Below are 19,746 nucleotides of genomic sequence, written 5' to 3'. Positions count from 1 at the left end.
GGCTCCAGTGCCCTGTAGCCACTCTTGGTTTGCCTAAGGTCTCCCTTGACTGGCACCCACACAGAGGAGCAGGCCAAAGTCCAGACATGCCTTGGTGCTCCCTGTAAAAGCCCCAAGTCCTCCTTCCCTGCAATCAGGAGGCCATGCAAGGTGCAAACAAGTGGATGGGTGCCTCTGTACCCTGTAGAAGGAATCTCCAAGCAGTGTCCCAGCACGGCTCAGGCGTGGTGCAGATGCAGCTGGTTGTGGTGCATCCCTTGGCAATTCACAACATGCCGAGGTAAACAGTGGGGCAGTGAGTACATGGATTATGGCTCAGGTGCATGTGTGTATGCACATTTGAATATGGGAATATGCTGTAGCTGTGTGGAAACCTAACTGTGTGTATACCAGAGAGACTCTGGAGATTTTCTTTTCTCACTTTGTGGCAGGTTGACCCTCACCCATAGCTAAGCACCACACAATATCTCACTCACCCTTCCCTGAAAACCATAGCAGGATGGGGAGAGCAAAAGTGAGAAAACTCACAGGGTGAGATAAATATAGTTTATTAACTGAAGGAAAGAGGAAGGGGGGAAAAAAGTAATGCAAAAGCAGACTGATGCCCGTCAATCACTGAGCAATGGCTGCCTTCCCAAAATCTCTCTTCAATTTCTGTTACTGTGTATGATATTGTAGAGCATACAATATCATATGGGTCACTTTAGGTCAGCTGTCCTGTTTGTGCACCCTCCAAATTCTCAAATACTCCTGAGAGGGCCTGAGTGGGAGTAAGAGAAAGCTTTGATGCTGTGCAAGCAGTGCTCAGCAGTAGCCAGAACACAGGTATGTTACCAGGGCTTGCTTTAGTCACAAATCCTAAATGCAACCATACAGTCTACTTATAAAGAAAATTAACTCTATGCAGCCAGACCCCAATACACTCTTAAACATCACTTAAGTGCTGGAGGGTGGAGACATCATAAGGATCCAGAGACATGTGGAATGTAATTTTGCCTCTTCTTATGAATGCCTGTTCTCTCCAGACTTCCAACCACAGTCTCCCAACCCCACAGTTTGCAGTATGGCATTGTCTCTGATCATCCCAATCTTGCTCACCGCATTCCCCACACACAGAACAAACTACGGATACTTGCTTGTGCTGCCTGATGTAACTGGGCTCAAAAGTATTCTGCAAATGCTCCTCTCTCCTCAGAGATAGGCAGCAAAAATAGAAATGGGCAGCAAAGATGGACAAACCATTCCCTACATAAGTGTGATTCACTAGGAGGTGACCTGGACAGGGATGCCATATCCAGTCATTGAACAAAGTTGCAAATAACCCTTGCATCCTTTTGTAGGTTGCAATGAGTGGCGGGAGAGGAATGGATCAGGCTATAGATAAATCTTTTTTCTCTGTACACAGAACTAATGTGTATATTCAAATCTCAGGCTGATGGAGTCTATTGCAGGCATGTACATAGAAACAAACACTATGCATACTCCACACAGGAAGGTGTTAGGGGTTAGGCTTTTTCTTTCTTATTCTTTCTTTCTCTCAGGTAATTTTCGCTGCATTTGTTGCTTGAAAGAGGATGAATGGATGTTACTTATGAGACAAAAGATCTAGCTGGACATCTTGGAATTCCATTGAAATGTCCTGGGGGAGGAGGGGAGAAGGAGTGCAGTTGCAGAAGAAGGATTGCTAGTAGCTGGGTAGTGAGGGTTTTCTTGGGAAATGCAGAGATACCGTGAGAGGTCAGGGGGCTGACTGAGACATGGTTGGGGGTCAGGGGCTCACTCAGCCCCTTCAGCTCTCAGCGACTGGAGGGCAGAGAGGTCACACGTGGTGTGGGGAGTGGGCACCTGTGTCTCCCCAGACGGGGCTGCACTGTGGTTTGCTACAGACCAGCTCACCACCTGGAGTGTCAGTGAGAGCAGCTGCTCCCTGTAAGTTTTGCAAGGGGAGCCGGGTCCCCTCTTCCCCCTGGCTTGAGCCGCCATTGCCGCGAGGAGAGGCGGCCGAGCCGGCGCACAGCGCCCCCCGCAGGCGCGGGGGAATCACGGCACCGCCCCGCCCGGCCGGGAGCCAGCAGCGCCCCTGCCGGCCGTGACCGGGACTGCACCCAGGCGAGAGTCCTGACCCCCGAGAGAAGGCTGCGACTGCATTCCTGGTTCTGCTTGCTGCTGTCATTGTGGTTATTTGCCTTATTATATATATTCTATTAAAGAACTGTTACTCCTTTTCCCTTAGTTCTGCCTGAAAGCCCTGTTATTTCAAAGTTTTCATAATTTGGAGGAAAGGTGGTCATATTTTCCATCCCAGGAACCTTGCTGCCTTCCTGGGCAGACACCTGTCTCTTAAACCAGGACGAGTGAAGTTCAGTCATTAGAGCAACACAGAGGGAGCAGCACTGCAGGGTCAATGAGAATCAGCCCCATGCAGCTGTTCATGTGTCATACCTGAGAAATTGTGCTGGTGCTGGCAGACTCACTGGTTTTGAGGTTTTCTCATTCTCTGACTGTTTGACTCAGGTAAACAGTCATTATGCAATGTTGCAGTTAGCTATGTTGTGCCAGCCTAGAAAAGGTAGGAAGCAAAAATTAGTCAGGTATTAAAGTGATCTTCCTCGTGGGTCTTCTACGTTCATCTCTAGAGAGAAACAAATAAACTAAAAGCTCTCTGCTTCCTGCAGTTGCTACAAGTGCATCTGTTTGTATTTAAATTCTCTTAATGTCAGCTGAAGATCTGGAAACTTCCTGGACTCCTCTTCCCTGCAGAAAAAAACTCCAAAAAACCAACAACAACAGCAACAAAAAAATCCCAAACCCCAGAAAAACAATCCAGGGATGGTGGAGCTCAGTCTACCCATTCGAGGAGACAGAAAGGCAACTGGAAATTTTGAGCAACCAAGAAATGGTGAAGCATTGCAAATGAGAGTGAGACAACCAGGAGGAAAAAGAACATCTAGGAATGTGAAAGTAAAGTGAAAGGAGACAAGGAAGTCTCTTGGAAGTGGGTTTTATTCTCCATTAATAAGGGGTAAGACATGTACTGCTTGGGACAATGGCTTTCAGTCAGTATCAACAAGAAAAACAACAGCAAAAGGCATCAAAGAACTGAGATGTTCCCAGACCTTTTCCATCTCCCACAGAGTACAGGCATAGTACAGAGAATAGGCATAGCTGGGAAAAGCATAGCAGGAACAGGGCTAGAAAAGGATCTTCTAGGAAACAGAAGGATGCAGGAGATTCAGGTTAAGAAAAATCACCTGACACACCTTAACAGCTCCTTGAACAACAAAGCAAGAGAATGTAGACTTGCAAGGAAAAACGTAAAATAATATTCTTCTATAATTTCCTCCACATCTCAAGACCAATGCCATATTTGAGGTGGACAGCCATGGCCTCCAGATGTGATGCTCTGTAATAAGCACAGTATTTCCTCAGTCTCTTCTCTTGCCTCTGGGCAACTGCATTTGTGTGTACAAGTTTGTGGATACCACAGGCATCACATGCATCCTACAATTTCCTTTATGCTGCAATACAAATGCCCGTCATAAAATCGTGAAGTTTTCTGAAAAGTTGCAAAACAGTGTCAATATTTTCTTTTCATGGCACAGTCATTGTACTGTTATGGGGGGTCTTGGGAGGCATGGAGTATTTGTATTTTATTCCTTCTTTGCTTGTTTTGTTTGGTTTTTGCTTACTTTCAGTTAATGATGGCAGAATTACATGTCATTGTCATTTACATTATCATTCAGTTGCACATATGTAACATTACACTGATTATTAAAAATTAATCTACTATGAAATGTCAAATACTGAAGAATCACCCACTTTTCCCTCTTGGAGACTGTATAATGGCAGTTTATGTTCCTTGGCTTTTCTTAGTTGATACACTCAAGGGCAGAGAACAGCTCATCAGAGGGACACAGACAAGCTGGAGGAGTGGGCTCAGAGGCACCATTTGAAACTGAAAATGGACAAAGGCAAAATTCTGCACCTGGGAAGAGATAACCCCTGGCAATAATATGGGTTAGGAAACAGTGAGCTGCTGTTTTGAAAAGGTGATGTGGTCCTGGTAGATGGAAAGCTGGATGTGATCCCACAGTGTGCCCTGGAGGCAGTGGGGGACTACTGCACCCTTGGCTATAAAATAGCAGGCCCATATTCAGGATCTCAAAAGAAAGGAATACTAGGATTTTTTAACTCCATCTAAAATACTGCATCCAGCTTAAGGCTTATCAGTATATGAAAGGCTGACAAAATTGATCAACTGAAACAATTTCAGCAGCAGGGCACCAAGAGTCAGGAGGCTGGAGCACTTGTCCTGTGAGGAGAAACTGTTGGACCTGGACTTGGTTAGCCTGGAGAAGGATTGGGTGGAAACAACTAACTGCAATCTTCCAATAGAAGATTCCTTCTGCAGAGGTTAAGAGGACCAGGCCAGGCTCCTCACAGTAGTGCATGGTGGTAGGAGAAGAGGCAGAAGGCTTAATCTGTAATGAGAGGATATAGGGAAAATTTTTTCATACTGATGACAGTCAAGTATCAAGCACTGGAAGAGGTTGGCTAGAGAGGTTTTGTTGTCTGTTGGTTGTAGGTTTCAAGACCTGACTGGATATAGTCCTGAACAAAATTATCTGATCTCATAGCCGATCCTGATTCAAGCAGGAGGTTGTGTTAGATCATATGATTGTAAAATGATTTGGGTTGGAAGAGATTCTAAAGATGATCTAGTTCCAAACCCCTGCCATAGACAGGGACACATTCCACTGGACCAGATTGCCCAGAGCCCCACCCAACCTGTCCTTGAACACTTCCAGGGATAAAAGGTCACAATGAGGTCTCCCTGGAACCACCTCTTCTCCAGGCTAACAGCCCCAACTCTCTTAGCTTGTCTATGGAAAAGGGGTGCTCCAGCCCTTTGAACACCTTTGTGGCCCTCCTCAAAGACAACCAAGGTGCATTCCAACTTGAATCCTCTTTTAATCCCCTGTCTGATACAATTAAAGAAGCCGTATCCTAGGGTAATTAACTGTAATTTCCCTCTGCTTCAGGTAGCTTTTACCAGCTTGGAGACACTCTGCCTGTTATTTTCCTACTCAGGGAAAGGCGCTGCCTGGAAGACTGAGGGAACTCACCTCACAGGGTTACACTGAAAGGAGAGTCAATGTGCACAAGTTGCAACACAAGAAATTCTGGAATGGACAGAAGGACAAAAGCTTCTTGCCCTTGAAAACAGTTCAGCAGACATTCCTGGAGAAGAGAAAAAAAAAAGTTTGAATGAGGAATTGAGCAACCTGATGTAGATTTTAAGTTAGGCCTACTTTGGTAAGGAGACTGGATTAAAGAACTTCATTAGCCCTTTCAAACCTAAATTCTTCCATGATCCTACAACTTATGTACCAAGCAGCACCAGGGAGTTCCCTCTTTCACTTCCTGTCCTGGTTTGAAGGACAGGTGTCTGCCAATAAAGGCAGAAGCTTCTCTTTGAAATGAAGAATGTAAACCCCCTTCCTCCCAATTATTATTATTATTTTGAAATTAAGGGGCTCTCAAGCAAAGATATGGGAATTAGGAATAACAGTTCTTTACTAGGAAAATTAAAATAGAAATACAGTATTACAAAGAACAATCCCAACCCTGACAGAGTCAGAATACAACCTGACACCCTGTCAGTCAGGGTGTTGGTAGCAGTCAGATTAAATGGTGGCTACAGTCCTCCTGCAGTGGCAGATGTGGTTCAGCTGAAGCAGTGTTCCTGTAGAAGGGTGCAGTTTTTCTCTGAAGGTCCAGGGATGATGTGGAAAAAGGGCCCAGTTTTCCTCTGGAATCCAGTGGAAAGAAGGTAACTTGCTGTCCAAAATCTCAGTTTTTATCTAGGAAGGAAAGGCTTGGCTCCTCCCCCTGGCTGGAGCATCTCCCAATGGGATGATGTAATTTTATCAGTCATACAGTGGGACTCAATGGCCCAGCAGCAGATGATATCTTCCTGGAGGGAGGATGGGTTGTGGAAAAGATAAAGATGATTGCCCCACCTGGTTTTAAAGATGGACCATTAGCAGATGGTATGTGCCATGGAGATAAGGAATCACTGCCCCACCCAGCTTCAACAGATGGGGATAGAATACACATTTCTGGCCACATCCTATATTGCAACCCAAGACAGTTCCATTTGACAATTCCCTGTGAGAATGGGTTTGTAATTCATGTGGCCAAATCTCTCCATTTTCTGCCTTTTTGCTGCTTGAAGTAGAGGCTAATGAGAATCAATTAAAGCAATTACGTCTTCTCCAGATAGGCCGTTAGTCTGCACACAGTGCATCACATACCCACAGAAATCTTTGGACTTGAAAGGTTTTATGTTGTTATACATAACAAAAATCTCAACTCTATCCCACCCTTCAAGGCAGAGCAGCAGAAACCTCTTTAAAACTTTTGGCTGCTAGAAAGGTGTGCATTGTGCTACTGTAACTACAAATACACAAATTCTGTGAAAAACCTGACTCTTATTTTAAAAATACACAACAGACAGCAATAGCAATAGAAATAAATGATTCAAAGAGGACCACATTAGACTTAAAGCTTTATCAGCATCTTTTCAATTAAAAAAGAGATGTTCAACAGGCATTCAGCAGCTAAGGAAGAAGGAAGGAATCCTTCCTTACTTCTAGCCTCTGTATAGATCCATAAAGCAGGGCAGGATATGTCCCAACAAACTTCATGTGCTTTCTAACAATGTCAATACAAATAACATACTTTAAAAAGATGGCTTTACTTCCAGAAAGCTCCTTTATTCCAGAAGCATTACGTTCATCCCAGTGAAATACTTCCAATGATTTATCATAGGCTGCTTGACTTTTTAATTCAAATAGATAACCTTTTCTAACTCTGTATTCAGAGGCAAGGTCAGCACAGCCAGAATCTGGATAAACATCCTGTTTGACTCCCTCAGAATTGGAGAAGTTAATAATTTCCTCCCCAGCTGCGTTGTTCTCGGCATGCTGCTCAGTGAAAATTCTTCACTGCAGGATGTGCTGCAATGACTTCGCATGTATGAGGACTTCCTTTCGGAAAGCCGCTGGCTGACGGCAGAGTGCTGTAGCTGACATCACTGCCAGCTTCTCCGCCCAGCAGCTCTCCTCCTAGACTGTGCACCAAAGCGCCGGGGTGAGCCCCGCTCAGCGCTGTGGCTCCTCTTACCAGCTGGTCCTAGAGCAGCTGCTGCTGCTTCCAGACCTGCTTGTGGCATAAAGATACTCACGGGCCCTGAGAGGCTTTTATTGCTGCCCTCTGCTGTGTAACCTACGCAGTGCACTGTGTCACGGCCCCGGTACCACAAGGGACTGGTACCGGTACCGGTACTGGAACTAGGACCGGGACTGTTACCGGTTCTGTTACTGGCACTGGAACTGGAACTGCGACTGGCACTGATCCTGGGATTGGAACTGAGCCTGGTACTCATACAGCGACAGGGACAGGTACCTGAACAGCTATTGGTACCAGAACTGGAACTGGGATTGATACTGGTACTAGTACTGGTGCTTGGACCGGGACTGCAACTGGGCCTGGTACCTTTAGTACAGGTACTCGGACTGGTTTTGTAACTGGGACTGGGCCTGGTAAAGCTACTGGGTCTAGGACAGGCACTAAACTGGTATTGTTACTGGCACTGGGCCTGGTACTTGTACTGGTACAGGTACTTGGATTGGTTTGGGAACTGGGACTGGTGTTGGAACAACGACTGGTGCTCATATCAGAACTGGTGCTGGTACCGACACAGGCAGTGGTATGATACTGGAACTAGGGCTGGTACTGGTATTGGTACTGGAACAGGTGTTTGGACTGGTTTTGGCACTGGGACTGGAGCTGGAAGCGGTGCTGGGGGTGGTTCTGTGCCGGTGCTGGTACCGGTGCTGGTACTGGCGCTGGTACGGGCGGTACACGGACCGGGCCATGTCCAGGCACGGCCTGGGCCCGACCCGGCCCCTCACCGCGCCCCGCCCCGCCCCGCCCTCATTTGCATGCCCGTCCCCGACGGGCCAATGGGGCACGGCCGCCGCGGCGCTGGCCCCGCCCCCCGCAGCCGCCGGTAACGGAAGCGCCGGGAGCGGAGCGGGCCCCGCGCGCCCGGCCCGCGCGCCGCGGGCGGCCTGCGGGAGCGCGCCCGGTGCGCGCGGCCGCTGCGGTGAGTGCGGGCGGAACGGAACGGAACGGAACGGAACGGAACGGAACTGAACGGAACGGAACTGAACGGCCGCCGCCGGCCCGAGCCCCGCGCCGCGCCCCAGCCCCGCGCGCCCCGCAGGCCGCCGCCCGCCGCGCCCTGCCCCGCCCGCCGCGCCGCGCCGCGCAGCGCGCTGCCAGGTTGGGCACGGAGGTGGGAGGGGTCGGCCACGGCGTGTGTGGGAGCGGCCTGCGCGCCCGGTGGAGGGGTAGTGGCTCCGTGCTCGGCTCGGCCGGCGGGCCGTGCCCTTGAGCGCCAGTGGCTTCAGCCCTGCAGGGTGCGGTTACGGGTGTGATTGCGACGGTGGCTCCCGGCAGCACGGAGCGGGTGGGTGGCGGCGCAGGTGGCAAGGGCATTGTCATGCCACCGTGTCCCCTACTGGTGCTGATGCCGGCCCTCCTGCCTAGCCCTGCGGGCTCACCTCAGCCAAGGCTCCCCGTCAGGTGTCGTGTTCCCTAAGGAAGAGCCAGAGATCCCTTTGGCAGCGCCCTTGTTCCCAGCAGGGCACTGTACCAAGTCGGTGTTAGTAGGCAGGAGAGCCTTTGGCAGGAGAGCACCATGTGCCAAGTGAAGCAGGCAGCACAGGAATCCGGACAGAGCAGTCCATTGGGATGCTGCTGTGTTTGTTACCATCCGGGTGGTGAGACCCTGGCACAGGGTGCCCAGAGAAGCTGTGGATGCCCCATCCCTGGCAGTGTTCAAGGCCAGATTGGATGGGACCTGGAGCAACCTGGTCTAGTGGAAGGTGTCCCTTGCCCGTGGCAGGAGGATTGAAACCAGATGGTCTTAAAGTTCTCTTCCAACTCAAAGCATTCTGTGAGTCTACACACTGCAAAGTATGTCTATCAGTTGAACGTAAAGTACTTCTGGGAAAGAGAGGGAGTGCATTGCCGGTAGTAGTAAAGCCAGTCAGTCACAACACACAAGTGCTGTTCTTGTTTAGGAGGATGTTTTTCCTAAGAAATTTGTTTAATTTGAGCTGTTCTGGTAGCTCCTGGACCACTGGAAAAGAAACAGTGCTAATAATGGGAGTTGACACCCCTCTCAGAATGCTACCTGATGCTTATAACTGGTGTGCATACGATTTTGAATTAACCAGTGATTCCTTCAAACATTTTGAATTTGTGTCACCTTTGAGAACAGTTCTCTTGTTTTTATGGCTTTACATATTCATACCTTTCCTCCATTCTTCTAAAATATCCTGAAATCTACCTGCTTACACAAAACTTTGTGACGAGGGTAATATATGGGGATTGAATGTAAGATTTTTGAAAGCCATGGAAATAATTATCTCCTTAGTAAATGGTTTATTCTGGAGGCTGGGATGCCTCTGGAGGACTCTCAAGTGTGTTGGCGGGCACAGATAATCATGCCTTCTTTGCTTGTGAAGGCATGTCCTCTGGTTCAAAAGGCATTATTGATTTAATTGATCAGAGTCAAGGCCCTGAACTAATGCTGGGAGGGAGCTGAGGTCTGACCGTTTTAATGGGAACATGAAGAAATAAACATTACCAAGAAAAGCCTGAGTTGCTTTCCTCAGCTTTAGAGAAGTGCAGACTACCTCTGCCTGCTCTCAGTAAGATAGAACATAGTCAAATCCAAGAGGAAAAATCAAATTGTAGGTGAAAGATTTTCATCAGAAGGTGTTGGTCAGTTGTGCTTTTAACACCAAGTGAATGTAGGCTCTGTGGCTGCTTTGCTGTAGGTAATAGAAGAGATGTTGATGGATGCCTTCTGAAGCAGAGAATGGTTTTCTTTTTCAAAATACCTTTTCTGTGCAGCTGGTGAACCTTTTGTGTAGTGCTGCTTGAACTTGAGGCAGCAGTCCATACATGTAGGCTTCCATTTTCACTGAAGTTGGTTGCCCTCAGATTCTGCAATTTGGTGATGTTTTGCAGATCCACTTAAAATTCCCCTGATCTCTAAGCATCTAGATTTTTGTAACCCTTTGGAGCTTTTGATTATTAGAGTATAGCCTCTAACTGTTATCACAAAGAGGTTTCTCAGATTTTTTTTTTTCTCAAACAGAAAAGACAGAAATACAGCCAGCTTGAGAAAAATGGGGGGTGAAGGACAGTGCTAGAAGTGCCTCCTGCTCTGAACTGCTGCCCCAGTAGCACTGATCAGAACAGGGATGCCTACTTTTTCTCCAGTATTTGTCTTCTTCAGGTTTTTATTTTTCCTGGGTTGAAGTGACCAGGAAACAAGTGAACCTTCCAGGATACTTACTGCATGTTGTTTGACTTGTGCTGGAGGATGTTGTTTCACTTCTTGGAAGAAAAAGTGAACTTGAGGACGTTTGGGAAGAGTGCCAAAGTGTTTTGCTTAAACAGTTAGAGTGGATGAATTGCTGACTTTTTCTGGGAGTGGGGCAATTTTTTTTTCTCTGAAGGATTGCCTGAAACTTACTTAGAATTTTTGCTTGGGGAAGTTGTTGCAGGAAGTTGGCACATCAGGGAATATATGCAAATAGAGGTGAGCGCTTTCAGAGTTTTCAGAATTTTATTGAACAAAGAATGAGCTGAATTCTGGCAGGGACTGTTTTTCTAAAGGTATTCTGGCATAGCTCTTGATAGGCTTAAACTTGTCTAGCTGCTTTTTGAACTTCCATAAATTTGCAGCATCTACACCATACCATGAAAAGAAATTCCATAGGTTTCCATCTGGTTCATGAAGTTTTTCTTTCACTTTGAATTTGACATGTGCAACCTTTGATAGGTGTCTCCCCTGTATGTCAGAAAAAAATGTGATTCTTTGTTACCTATTTGGTTTTGTCAAGATTTTGTAGACCTGTGCTATATGCTTTCCTCAGTTCTTTTTCTTCCATCCTTCAGAACCCCAACTGTGGTAGTCATTGCTTGTGTGGGAGCCACTCTTGTTTTTGGTGTAAACTTTCTCTGTAAATACAAGGTCAGAGTACTAGGAATTTTATTGTGTTATTTTTAAGTGGGTGCATTGGGGGAAAATTCTTCTTTGTGCAATGGGAAGGAATAACCTACTGTGGTCTTGCACAGTTAAATAATTGTATTCTTTGTCTTAATTTCAATTTCTTTTTTTCTTACAACTTTTGATTTCCAGTCAGATTTGTTCACAGCTGGTGAGCACCTAATAGATGTTTCCATCAAGCTGTTGGATGTAACCCCAACGCTTCATTCTTGAGAAGTAGGAATGAAGAACCTGTTGTATATTTCTGAGTGGCCTTGATGCAATAACCATCAATATGAAATTTATCACTTCTCTTTGATCACATAAAGTCTATAGTTCTTTACTGTCATGCTCTACAGACAATTAAGAGAATTTTGAAATCTATTAACTAAGTTAAAGGATAGTACTGCATAAGTAGCAAAGTGAGAATTTTTCTCTGGAAAAGAAAGAACAGATCTTTCCTCAGCCTGATAGGATTTTTTTTTGGGTAGTTATTGCAAATGCATTTTATTTTGGTTTTTTTATAAATTTCTCTAATATTTTTTTGTGTGTATGTGTGTGAATGTTTCAGGAAATGCTTCAAGGACCATCAGAAGATGTGTTTGCAAAGATGGAAAATTCAGTTGAAGACATGGATACCTCCGATACCCAGTGGGGCTGGTTTTATTTGGCTGAGTGTGGTAAATGGCATATGTTTCAGGTAAATACCTATGAAGTTATATTGGCTCTGATGGATTCCATACGTCAAATTAACTATGGCTGAATTTGTATTAATGTGCTTTTTCTTTTATTTTGAAGACTGACTCAAACAGTCACTGCTCTATTAGCAGTGAAGATATTGAAAGGAGTTTCCGAACAGACCCTCATGGATCACTTTCCTTTACCACTGCAAAGTTTAACTACACTCTGGACTTTTCAGGTATGGGGCTTTACAAAGAGTAAATGTAAACAATAGGAGGTCTCAGATACACCAGCACATTTGTTCATTCAGCAGGTTATTGTCCTCATATCTGCTGCGAAAGCATGATTAAAAATGTCTTCTTTACTGGAAAGTACATAGGAGTTTTAGAAACAGCTGCTCTGTTACATTTTTTTGTATAGTTTATTAATGAAGTAGCATGTTTTGTTTGATAGCACTCTATTGTGTTCCTACTGCTTGCTTCAGCTGCAGGTGGCATGTAGGATACATCTCTTGAACCTTTTTTCTTTAATGTGCAGCTGCCTGTAAGCTTGGAAAACCTCTTCCATTCAGTCTGTATAAGAAACATTGCTAGGAAGGAGGCTTCCTGCAAAATACTGGCATCAAAGTGATTTAATAATTCAACAGGTAGTTGAAGCCAGTTCTGTCCTCAGAATAACAAGGAGATAGGCACAAGGATTTACCAGTAGATTGCAAATCTTGTTTATGCTGTTCTTGTAAATTACAGAGTATCACAGGTTTGTAATGTATCTAAATAATTATAAATATAATCTATTTTTTTTTCAAAGTTGTGTTCTAGTAGCTTTTTTTACTTTTTCTATTTATAGATGGTTTATTTTCTGATTAAATTACAAAACAGTTATATGCCTAAATATAGGAAATTAAGGAAATAAGTACATATTCCAATAAATGTATTCAAATTTCAAATATTTCAAATATTTCAAATACAGAAAGTGGGGACTGAGTAAATCAACAATATACTGACAGTAAAGTGGTATCTAACAATACAAGGAATTTTATGCTTACTTGTGTTGAAATGTCTTTTTATAAAAAAATGTGTTTTGCATCCAGAATAAAAACACTACAAGGAAATGTCAAAGAACAATTTTTATGGTACTGTCTTTAGGTCATGATGTCATATACTAAGGATTGTATATTTTTTGTCATCCCATTCAAGTCAGTGGAAGTTTTGCTTGTGATTTAGTGGGGCTGAGTATGGATATTTTAAAAATAGATGGATATTTTAAAAATAAATGTTTTGTGTGTGTAATATTTGGACATCTTGCTAACTCACATAAATGACAATGCATTTAGAAACATTTTTTGAAAATGCTGATTTGTTACTTGTTGAAATAGAAATTCCTGTCAAGTAGGTTAGAGTGTAGTAACGTTCTTTGAAAAAATGACACTTAAATGTTTCATATGCTGTAGATGAATTCCCAAAAATTTCATCCTAATTCTTGTTTTATGCTCAGTGATGAAGCAAATCAACCTAACTACCCTCAAACAACGTCCAATAAAGCGAGCTCCCTTTGCAATCAATTCATTCAGGTAAGGAAATAAGAGGAACACTCCTTATTTTTCTTTTATTCCTGATTCTTCTAAGTAAAATAAAACAAAAGTGCTTTATCTTTATTGTTTATATTTATTTGCTTTTGATGTCACTTGGTCTGAATACCTGTTGAATCAGAGTTGCTGCAGGGAAGCAGCACCAAAAAATGGAATCTATAAATTATTTAGTAGTATTATAGTAACAGCAAAGAAAGATTGAGTTATATTTCATGCTTGTATTTTACTCATTTACTCTAAAATGACTTAGAGTTAAAAAAATTGTGTTGTAACAATTCTGAGTCTAATTGCTTTAGATTGTCAGTTTCTTACCACTTGATCAGTCATTAGATGTAAAGCTGAGCTCATTAAACAATAAACTGAGCTATGCAGTGTTAGTACCACAGGTGAAATTGAGTACATGGGATATGTGGGGATTTTTCCCCAAATAGTTTCTGAGAAAAAATTTAGTTCTGAATTGTAGTGGGGTTATACATTAAAAAAAAAAATTTGTCATTTGTCATAAGAAATGTAGTAGCCATTTGTTTACATTGACTTCCAAGAAAACCTGTGTTTTTGAAGTGTCAATGTTTTTTCAGTAGGTATTTGCTAAATAGTGCATAAAATGATGTGGCAATTTACTTTTTTTTTGGAATAATTACATTCTGTACCCTTATTTCCATGTGGTGACATTCTTTACTTTCAGGAGATTCTTTCTTTTAGTCCCAGTTTAAAGGCTTAAGAGCTTCTGTGTATGTAGTACATGTGCTTAAACCATTCTTTTTTAGTAGTTCTCTATAAACTTCATGGGGGTTTGCTTTTTTTGCATACTGTGTTGTTTGGAGCAGGAGTTTGACAGGAAGAAAATGCCTCATGTCTTTGAAGTGATGTGCTTTTACCTTTTTTGTTTGAAGTTTCATCTGTGAAAATGAGGCTATCCCTATGCCTTCACACTGGGAGAATGTAAATACTGAGGAGCCATACCAGGTAAGAGTTGGCATGCAACTTGGCCAAAAACATGTGCCAATGAAATAATGCATCGAATTGAAATCGCACTAACCTCTTTTTTTCCAGCTTATTCCATTGCAAAAGAAAACAAATGAATATAATGAAGTTTCTAGTCTCTTTGGAAAAACAATGGATAGCCACCGAATTAAAAGAATTAAGAGAATACAAAATCTAGACTTGTGGGAGTTTTTTTGCAGGTGAGATTATTTCTAAAACCAACAGTTTTAGGATTGTTAATGGAGAAAAGTTTTAAATCACGCAGCAGAAATATGTTTAACTGTTTTTATTATTAATGAAAATTTTTGTTACTTTTTAACTTTTAAAAATTTTCTTACTTGTCATTTCTCTTTATTCAAAATTTAATTTTCAAGACTGTGTAGCTTCTACAGGTGCAGAAATGTAATACTTGTAGAAATGCATTAGATAATGCTGTAGCACAGATAATGTATTTAAGATGTTCAGAATATCTGTGTGGTAGATGCCCATGGTCCTTACAGTGAAGTAAGGAATACAAAAATTAGCTTTTTGTAAAATGATTCCTTGAGAGGATTGTATTATTTTTATTTTTACTGAACAAAGCAAATAAATATTTCAGTCTTCTTGAATTTCTCAATTTTATGAAGCATAGGAGAGAACTAAGTGTCTAATTAACACGTATTCATGCAATTTATTTTATGTTTAATGTGTTACAAAATCTTGTTGTAAGTTCTTGGCTTTTCCCTCTTTATATTGTGCTGGCCTGGAAGCAGTAGGAAGTGTCCAGTTTGGTGTCCACTTATTTTTTGGTGTTAGTCTTAAGCAATTGTACTTGACAAGTGTTATTTTGTATATCTTGTAGGAAGGGGTACATATCAGAAGATTTAAAGATGTTTTGCATAATAAAACAATCTAGACTAAGTTAAAAAGTGAGGAAATAAGTAACCAGATGCATACTAGAATCTTTCATAAGTTAGATGATTTTTTATGGATATGTCATTTATTGTTAATTTAATGCTATATCATTAACATTGAGGAAGTGAAATTCCTGACGTATATTAATGGTTAAGAGTTACCCTACTTTTGGTTACGTTTCCTTTTTTTCTTGGTGAAGTAAGGAAGGGCATCAGCAGAAATGCTGCCTTGGACTTCCAGAGGTCAAACTTTGGGTTGTTCAGGAGATTGTTTGTTGACTGAGTCCCTTGTGAGGCAGTTCTGAAGGGCAAAGGAGTCCAGGGGGCCTGGACTCTTCAAGAGGGAAATCCTAAAGGCTCTGGAGCAGGCTGTCCCCATGTACTGAAAGACAAGTAATTAAGGAATAAGGTCATCCTGGCTGAACAGAGAACTTTGGCTGGAATTCAGACCAAAAAGTGAGTTTATGACCTTGGGAAAGAAGGGGCAGGCAATCAGGAGGAGTAAAAGATGTTGAGGTGTTTTGCAGGGAGAAAATTAGAAGGACCAAAGCCCAACTAGAACGTAATTTGGCCACTGCTGCAAAAGACAATAAAAATATTATTTTAAATAAACCATTAACAAAAGGAAGGCTATAGAGAATCTCCATCCTTTACTGATGTGGGGGAAACATAGTGACAAATAATGAGGAAAAGACTGAGGCAAAAAAGGCATTAATAGTGAGACCAGTTGTTATCTGTGCACCCAGACCTTGAGCTGGTAGGCAGAAGCAGGGAGCAAAATGCAGCCCTCATAATTCAAGAGCAAATGGAACCTGCTACCCCACACAAGTCTATGGGGATGGATAGAATCCACTGGAGGGTACCAAGGAAGCTGGGGAGATGCTCACTGAGCCACTTTCAGCCATTTACCAGCAGTCCTGGCTCACTGGGGAGGTCCCAGTTTGCTGGGGGTGAGCAAATGTGATGCCCATGCACAAGGAGGATTGGAAGGAGGATCCAGAGAACAATAGACCTGTCAGGCTGAGCTCAGTGCCCGGAAAGGTCAAAGAACAGCTCATTCTGAGTGCCATCACACAGCATGTGCAGGGCAACCAGGGGTCAGGCCCAGCCAGGGTGGATTTAGGAAAAGCAGATCCTGCTTGATGACCAACCTCACCCCCTTCTATGACAGGGTGACCCACTATGTGGATGAGGGAAAGGCTGCAGTTATTTTTTACCTTCAGTAACTTCAGTAGAGCCTTCGACACTGTTTTCCCACAGCATTATCCTGGAGAATCTGGCTGCTCATGGCTTGGACAGGTGCACTGTTTGCTGGGTAAAAACCTATCTGGATAGGCCCAGGGAGAGGTGGGGAATGGAGTTACATCCAGCTGGTCACTGGTGGGGTCCCCCAGGGCTCAGTGTTGGGGCATGTCCTGTTTTATATCTTTATCCGGGGTCTGGACAAGGGGATCAAGGGCACCCTCACTCAGTTTGCAAATGACACCAAGCTGGGTGGGAGTGTTGATCTGCTGGAGGGCAGGAGGGCTCTGCAGAGGGATCTGGACAGGCTGGATCCATGGGCTATAGCGTGAGGTTTACTAAGGTAAAATGTTGGGTCCTGTGTCCACAAGACAGTGCTATAGGCTTGCACACACTGGTGAAGAAATTATTGCCTGGTAGTGTATTACAAAGAAATAGGTATTCCAGCACTTCAGATTCACATCTTTTGGTGTTTCAGGTAGGAAAGTTGAAAAGAGGATGATGCTTAGTCTAGCGTCTCAGTTTGGAGTTGTTGAGGAGTACAAGAAGTAAAAAAAAGGTGTTGGTCAGTGAGATTGCTGACCAGTTTTAGAAAAAGCTTATGTGCTTACGTAGGTACAGAGAGCATGTCTCTGGGTATTTTGTTTTGCTGTAGGATTTGCCTTTTATTGAGTGAATTGGCTGAATGAGTATTTTCACAGTGGTGGATGAACTTAATTTTGTTGAACTGGATTATCTTGTCGCTGCTTGTGGAAGGTGCTAGATGATGCTTTTTAGAAGAGTTGGACTCTTTGATTTCTGTTCTGAATTACTGAAGTGTCCTATTGTGACATTTCTGTGTTCTGCACAGCCAGCTTGCCAGTGTGCCCAGTATATTCTACTGCTTAGGAGAAACAATTGCGACTTTAACTTCTATGGTTTTGAAAAAGTGTTTTGTTTAATTGATAAGATAAGGGATTACATTTGATCATTGCTTGAATGAGTATTTGCCTCACTGTAGTGGTCAGAACACATTTGCCTCTTAGAGTAGTTCCCATATTAATGGCAATTCTAAATTGGCTTTATGAAATGAACTGGTCAGAGAAAGTAAAGGATTGTTACAATCTTTTGATGATTGATTATTCACTTCTTCTATAAATTTGTTCCATTCCCCTGTTTCAAGAGAAGTTACTCGAGGTTACATTTATATATTGTCAGAGATCAACAACCAGCAACAGAGACCTGCTGATGGAAGAAATTTCAGATGTTCAGCATAACTAGCCCTTAGATCAGTTTTTCTGGTTTGCCTCGGTAATAGTGCTTGATAATCTCACAACTTTGTTATCCCTTCCACCATAACATTAAAGTAGGTAAAGGAAACAAAATGTGCAAAATTACCTTTCTTTTAAAGATGTATCTGCAGAAAATGACCACACTGAAACTAATAACACATGAACAATGTTGATAAAATTGGTGTAGGAAGACCTTTTTTCCAAATCTTAGACTATGTCACAAAGTCCTACAGTATTCAGAAATGTGTGATTTCTAAATAACTACCTTAAGAATTCTGACCTGTTTAAACGCTAGAATCATCTAGGTACTTGTAAAGTAGAATGTGTTCGGTCTGAACCCTCAGCAGTGTTTTTTTCACAGTAGTAATTAAGTTAGTTTATATAACTATTTATTTATTATGTGCTTATTTATGTATTTATTTTGTGTTTTCTGTAGGAAAAAAGCTCAACTGAAGAAGAAAAGAGGTGTCCCAACAATTAATGAGCAGATGCTGTTTCATGGCACAAGTAATGAATTTGTAGAAGCAATATGTATTCATAATTTTGACTGGAGAATAAATGGGATGCATGCTGCTGTGTATGGAAAAGGTAAGTATAGCTGTCACATACAACAGCAGTAATGTTAACAGCTCAACATTAAGTGTTCCCTGTAGTGTGTACTTGGGTAAACATGCCTGATGTTTACCCAAGAGCTGTTTAATGCAGCTCTGCTTTTATGGCAAGTGTAATTAAGGATGTAGTAAGGAATGTAATTGTCACAACTGGCTGGGTAGGGCCAGGGAGCATGGGGAAGGGATGCCCAGCAAAGCAGTATTGATCACAAGACAATCTGCTAAAATGTTCACGCTAAAAATATTTGGTCATATTGTCATAATGTAGCAATTAATAACAACAACAAGAAAAAAAAGATTGCTAATGAACATAAAAGACCTGACATTTTTCATCATCTTGATAGCTATGCTCTGGTTTCCAAGCTGTCATGGTAAGAACATAATCAGATTTTCTATGTTTTTTACTTACAAGGGACCTATTTTGCAAGAGATGCATCATATTCCAGCCATTTCTGCAAAGAGAGCATGAAGCATGGAGATACTTTCCAGATTCATGGTGTGAACCTGCAGCCTCATCTGCATAGACCAGATAAAGTCATGTTTCTTGCTCGTGTATTAACTGGTGACTATATCGGCGGCGATTCAAAATACATGAGGCCTCCTTCAAAAGATGGGAGCTTTGTGAACTTGTATGACAGCTGTGTGGATAACACCTGGAACCCAAAGATCTTTGTCATCTTTGATGCCAACCAAATCTACCCTGAGTACTTAATAGAATTTTGTTAAGTTTGAATTGAGTATTGTTTGTGGTTTTTTGATACTTTTGTTCCTTTTGTAAAGACAACAACATAGAAACATGATGCATGAAAGAGAGGTGAAAGAAAAGTTGGCATACATTTATGGAGGAGGGAAGCTATTAAATATTTATCAGAGACTGGTGAACTGTTTTTAAAAATCTGTAAACTTTACTAATGCATTTTTCAAATGTAGAGACTATTACAAATCTGAAGTTGCTTAGTGAGCCTTAAATACATTGAGCATTGGTAAGTTTTCAAGGGCAAGACTTATGTTTTGTTTTTCTAAAGTATATTAAAAGTGATAGAAATATGCCTCTAATATAGTATGCATATGATGAAACTAATCTTTTATAAAGATTGTCTATAAAACATAAAGTAAAAACAACAGCAAAACCCTAGGGGACATGGCTACGTGTGTGTGTGTCTGTGTTCTGTAGTACATGTTACTTTATTTGGAGATCTCTTAGTTTGGATTCTAAACCTAAAAAAAAAAAAAAAAGAAGAATCTACAGCTTCTTCATCAGTTTCCTCCAGATAAAGTTTAACAAAGCTGTCAAGTTTAACTTTATGTACATTTTACTGTAAGCTTCAGTTATATAGTG

The 19,746-nt window shown here is 42.4% G+C and overlaps 1 protein-coding gene across 8 annotated transcripts; it reads left to right on the top strand.

The window, feature by feature from the left end:
* The first annotated feature begins 4,688 nt into the window (after nt 1–4,688).
* PARP11 (poly(ADP-ribose) polymerase family member 11) lies at nt 4,689–19,542 on the top strand. 8 transcript variants are annotated; one of them, XM_056491207.1, is made up of 9 exons: nt 4,689–4,946; nt 5,092–5,316; nt 11,709–11,837; nt 11,936–12,056; nt 13,313–13,388; nt 14,300–14,372; nt 14,460–14,590; nt 18,233–18,384; nt 18,820–19,542. In XM_056491207.1, the coding sequence occupies exons 3-9, from the start codon at nt 11,712–11,714 to the stop codon at nt 19,131–19,133; spliced, it is 993 nt and encodes a 330-aa protein (XP_056347182.1). In that variant the 5' UTR covers nt 4,689–4,946; nt 5,092–5,316; nt 11,709–11,711; the 3' UTR covers nt 19,134–19,542. The 8 variants fall into 8 exon arrangements, with proteins under 8 accessions (XP_056347182.1, XP_056347172.1, XP_056347155.1 ...); XM_056491197.1 differs by having other exon boundaries at nt 5,043–5,316; XM_056491180.1 differs by lacking the exons at nt 4,689–4,946; nt 5,092–5,316 and adding an exon at nt 7,104–7,571.
* The last annotated feature ends 204 nt before the right edge of the window (nt 19,543–19,746 follow it).

The sequence above is a fragment of the Oenanthe melanoleuca genome, chromosome 1 (genome assembly GCF_029582105.1).
Source record: "Oenanthe melanoleuca isolate GR-GAL-2019-014 chromosome 1, OMel1.0, whole genome shotgun sequence".
NCBI lineage: Eukaryota > Metazoa > Chordata > Aves > Passeriformes > Muscicapidae > Oenanthe > Oenanthe melanoleuca.
Note: the sequence above shows the minus strand (reverse complement) of the source record. Positions and strands in the feature narration are given on the sequence as shown.

Bases quoted from the DNA above. Each gene is read 5' to 3' on its own strand.
- PARP11 (XM_056491207.1), top strand. From the start codon at position 11,712: ATGCTTCAAGGACCATCAGAAGATGTGTTTGCAAAGATGGAAAATTCA. The intron at 11,838-11,935 runs GTAAATACCTAT...TTTATTTTGAAG, and splicing joins GTAAATGGCATATGTTTCAG to ACTGACTCAAACAGTCACTG. The intron at 12,057-13,312 runs GTATGGGGCTTT...TTTTATGCTCAG, and splicing joins CTACACTCTGGACTTTTCAG to TGATGAAGCAAATCAACCTA.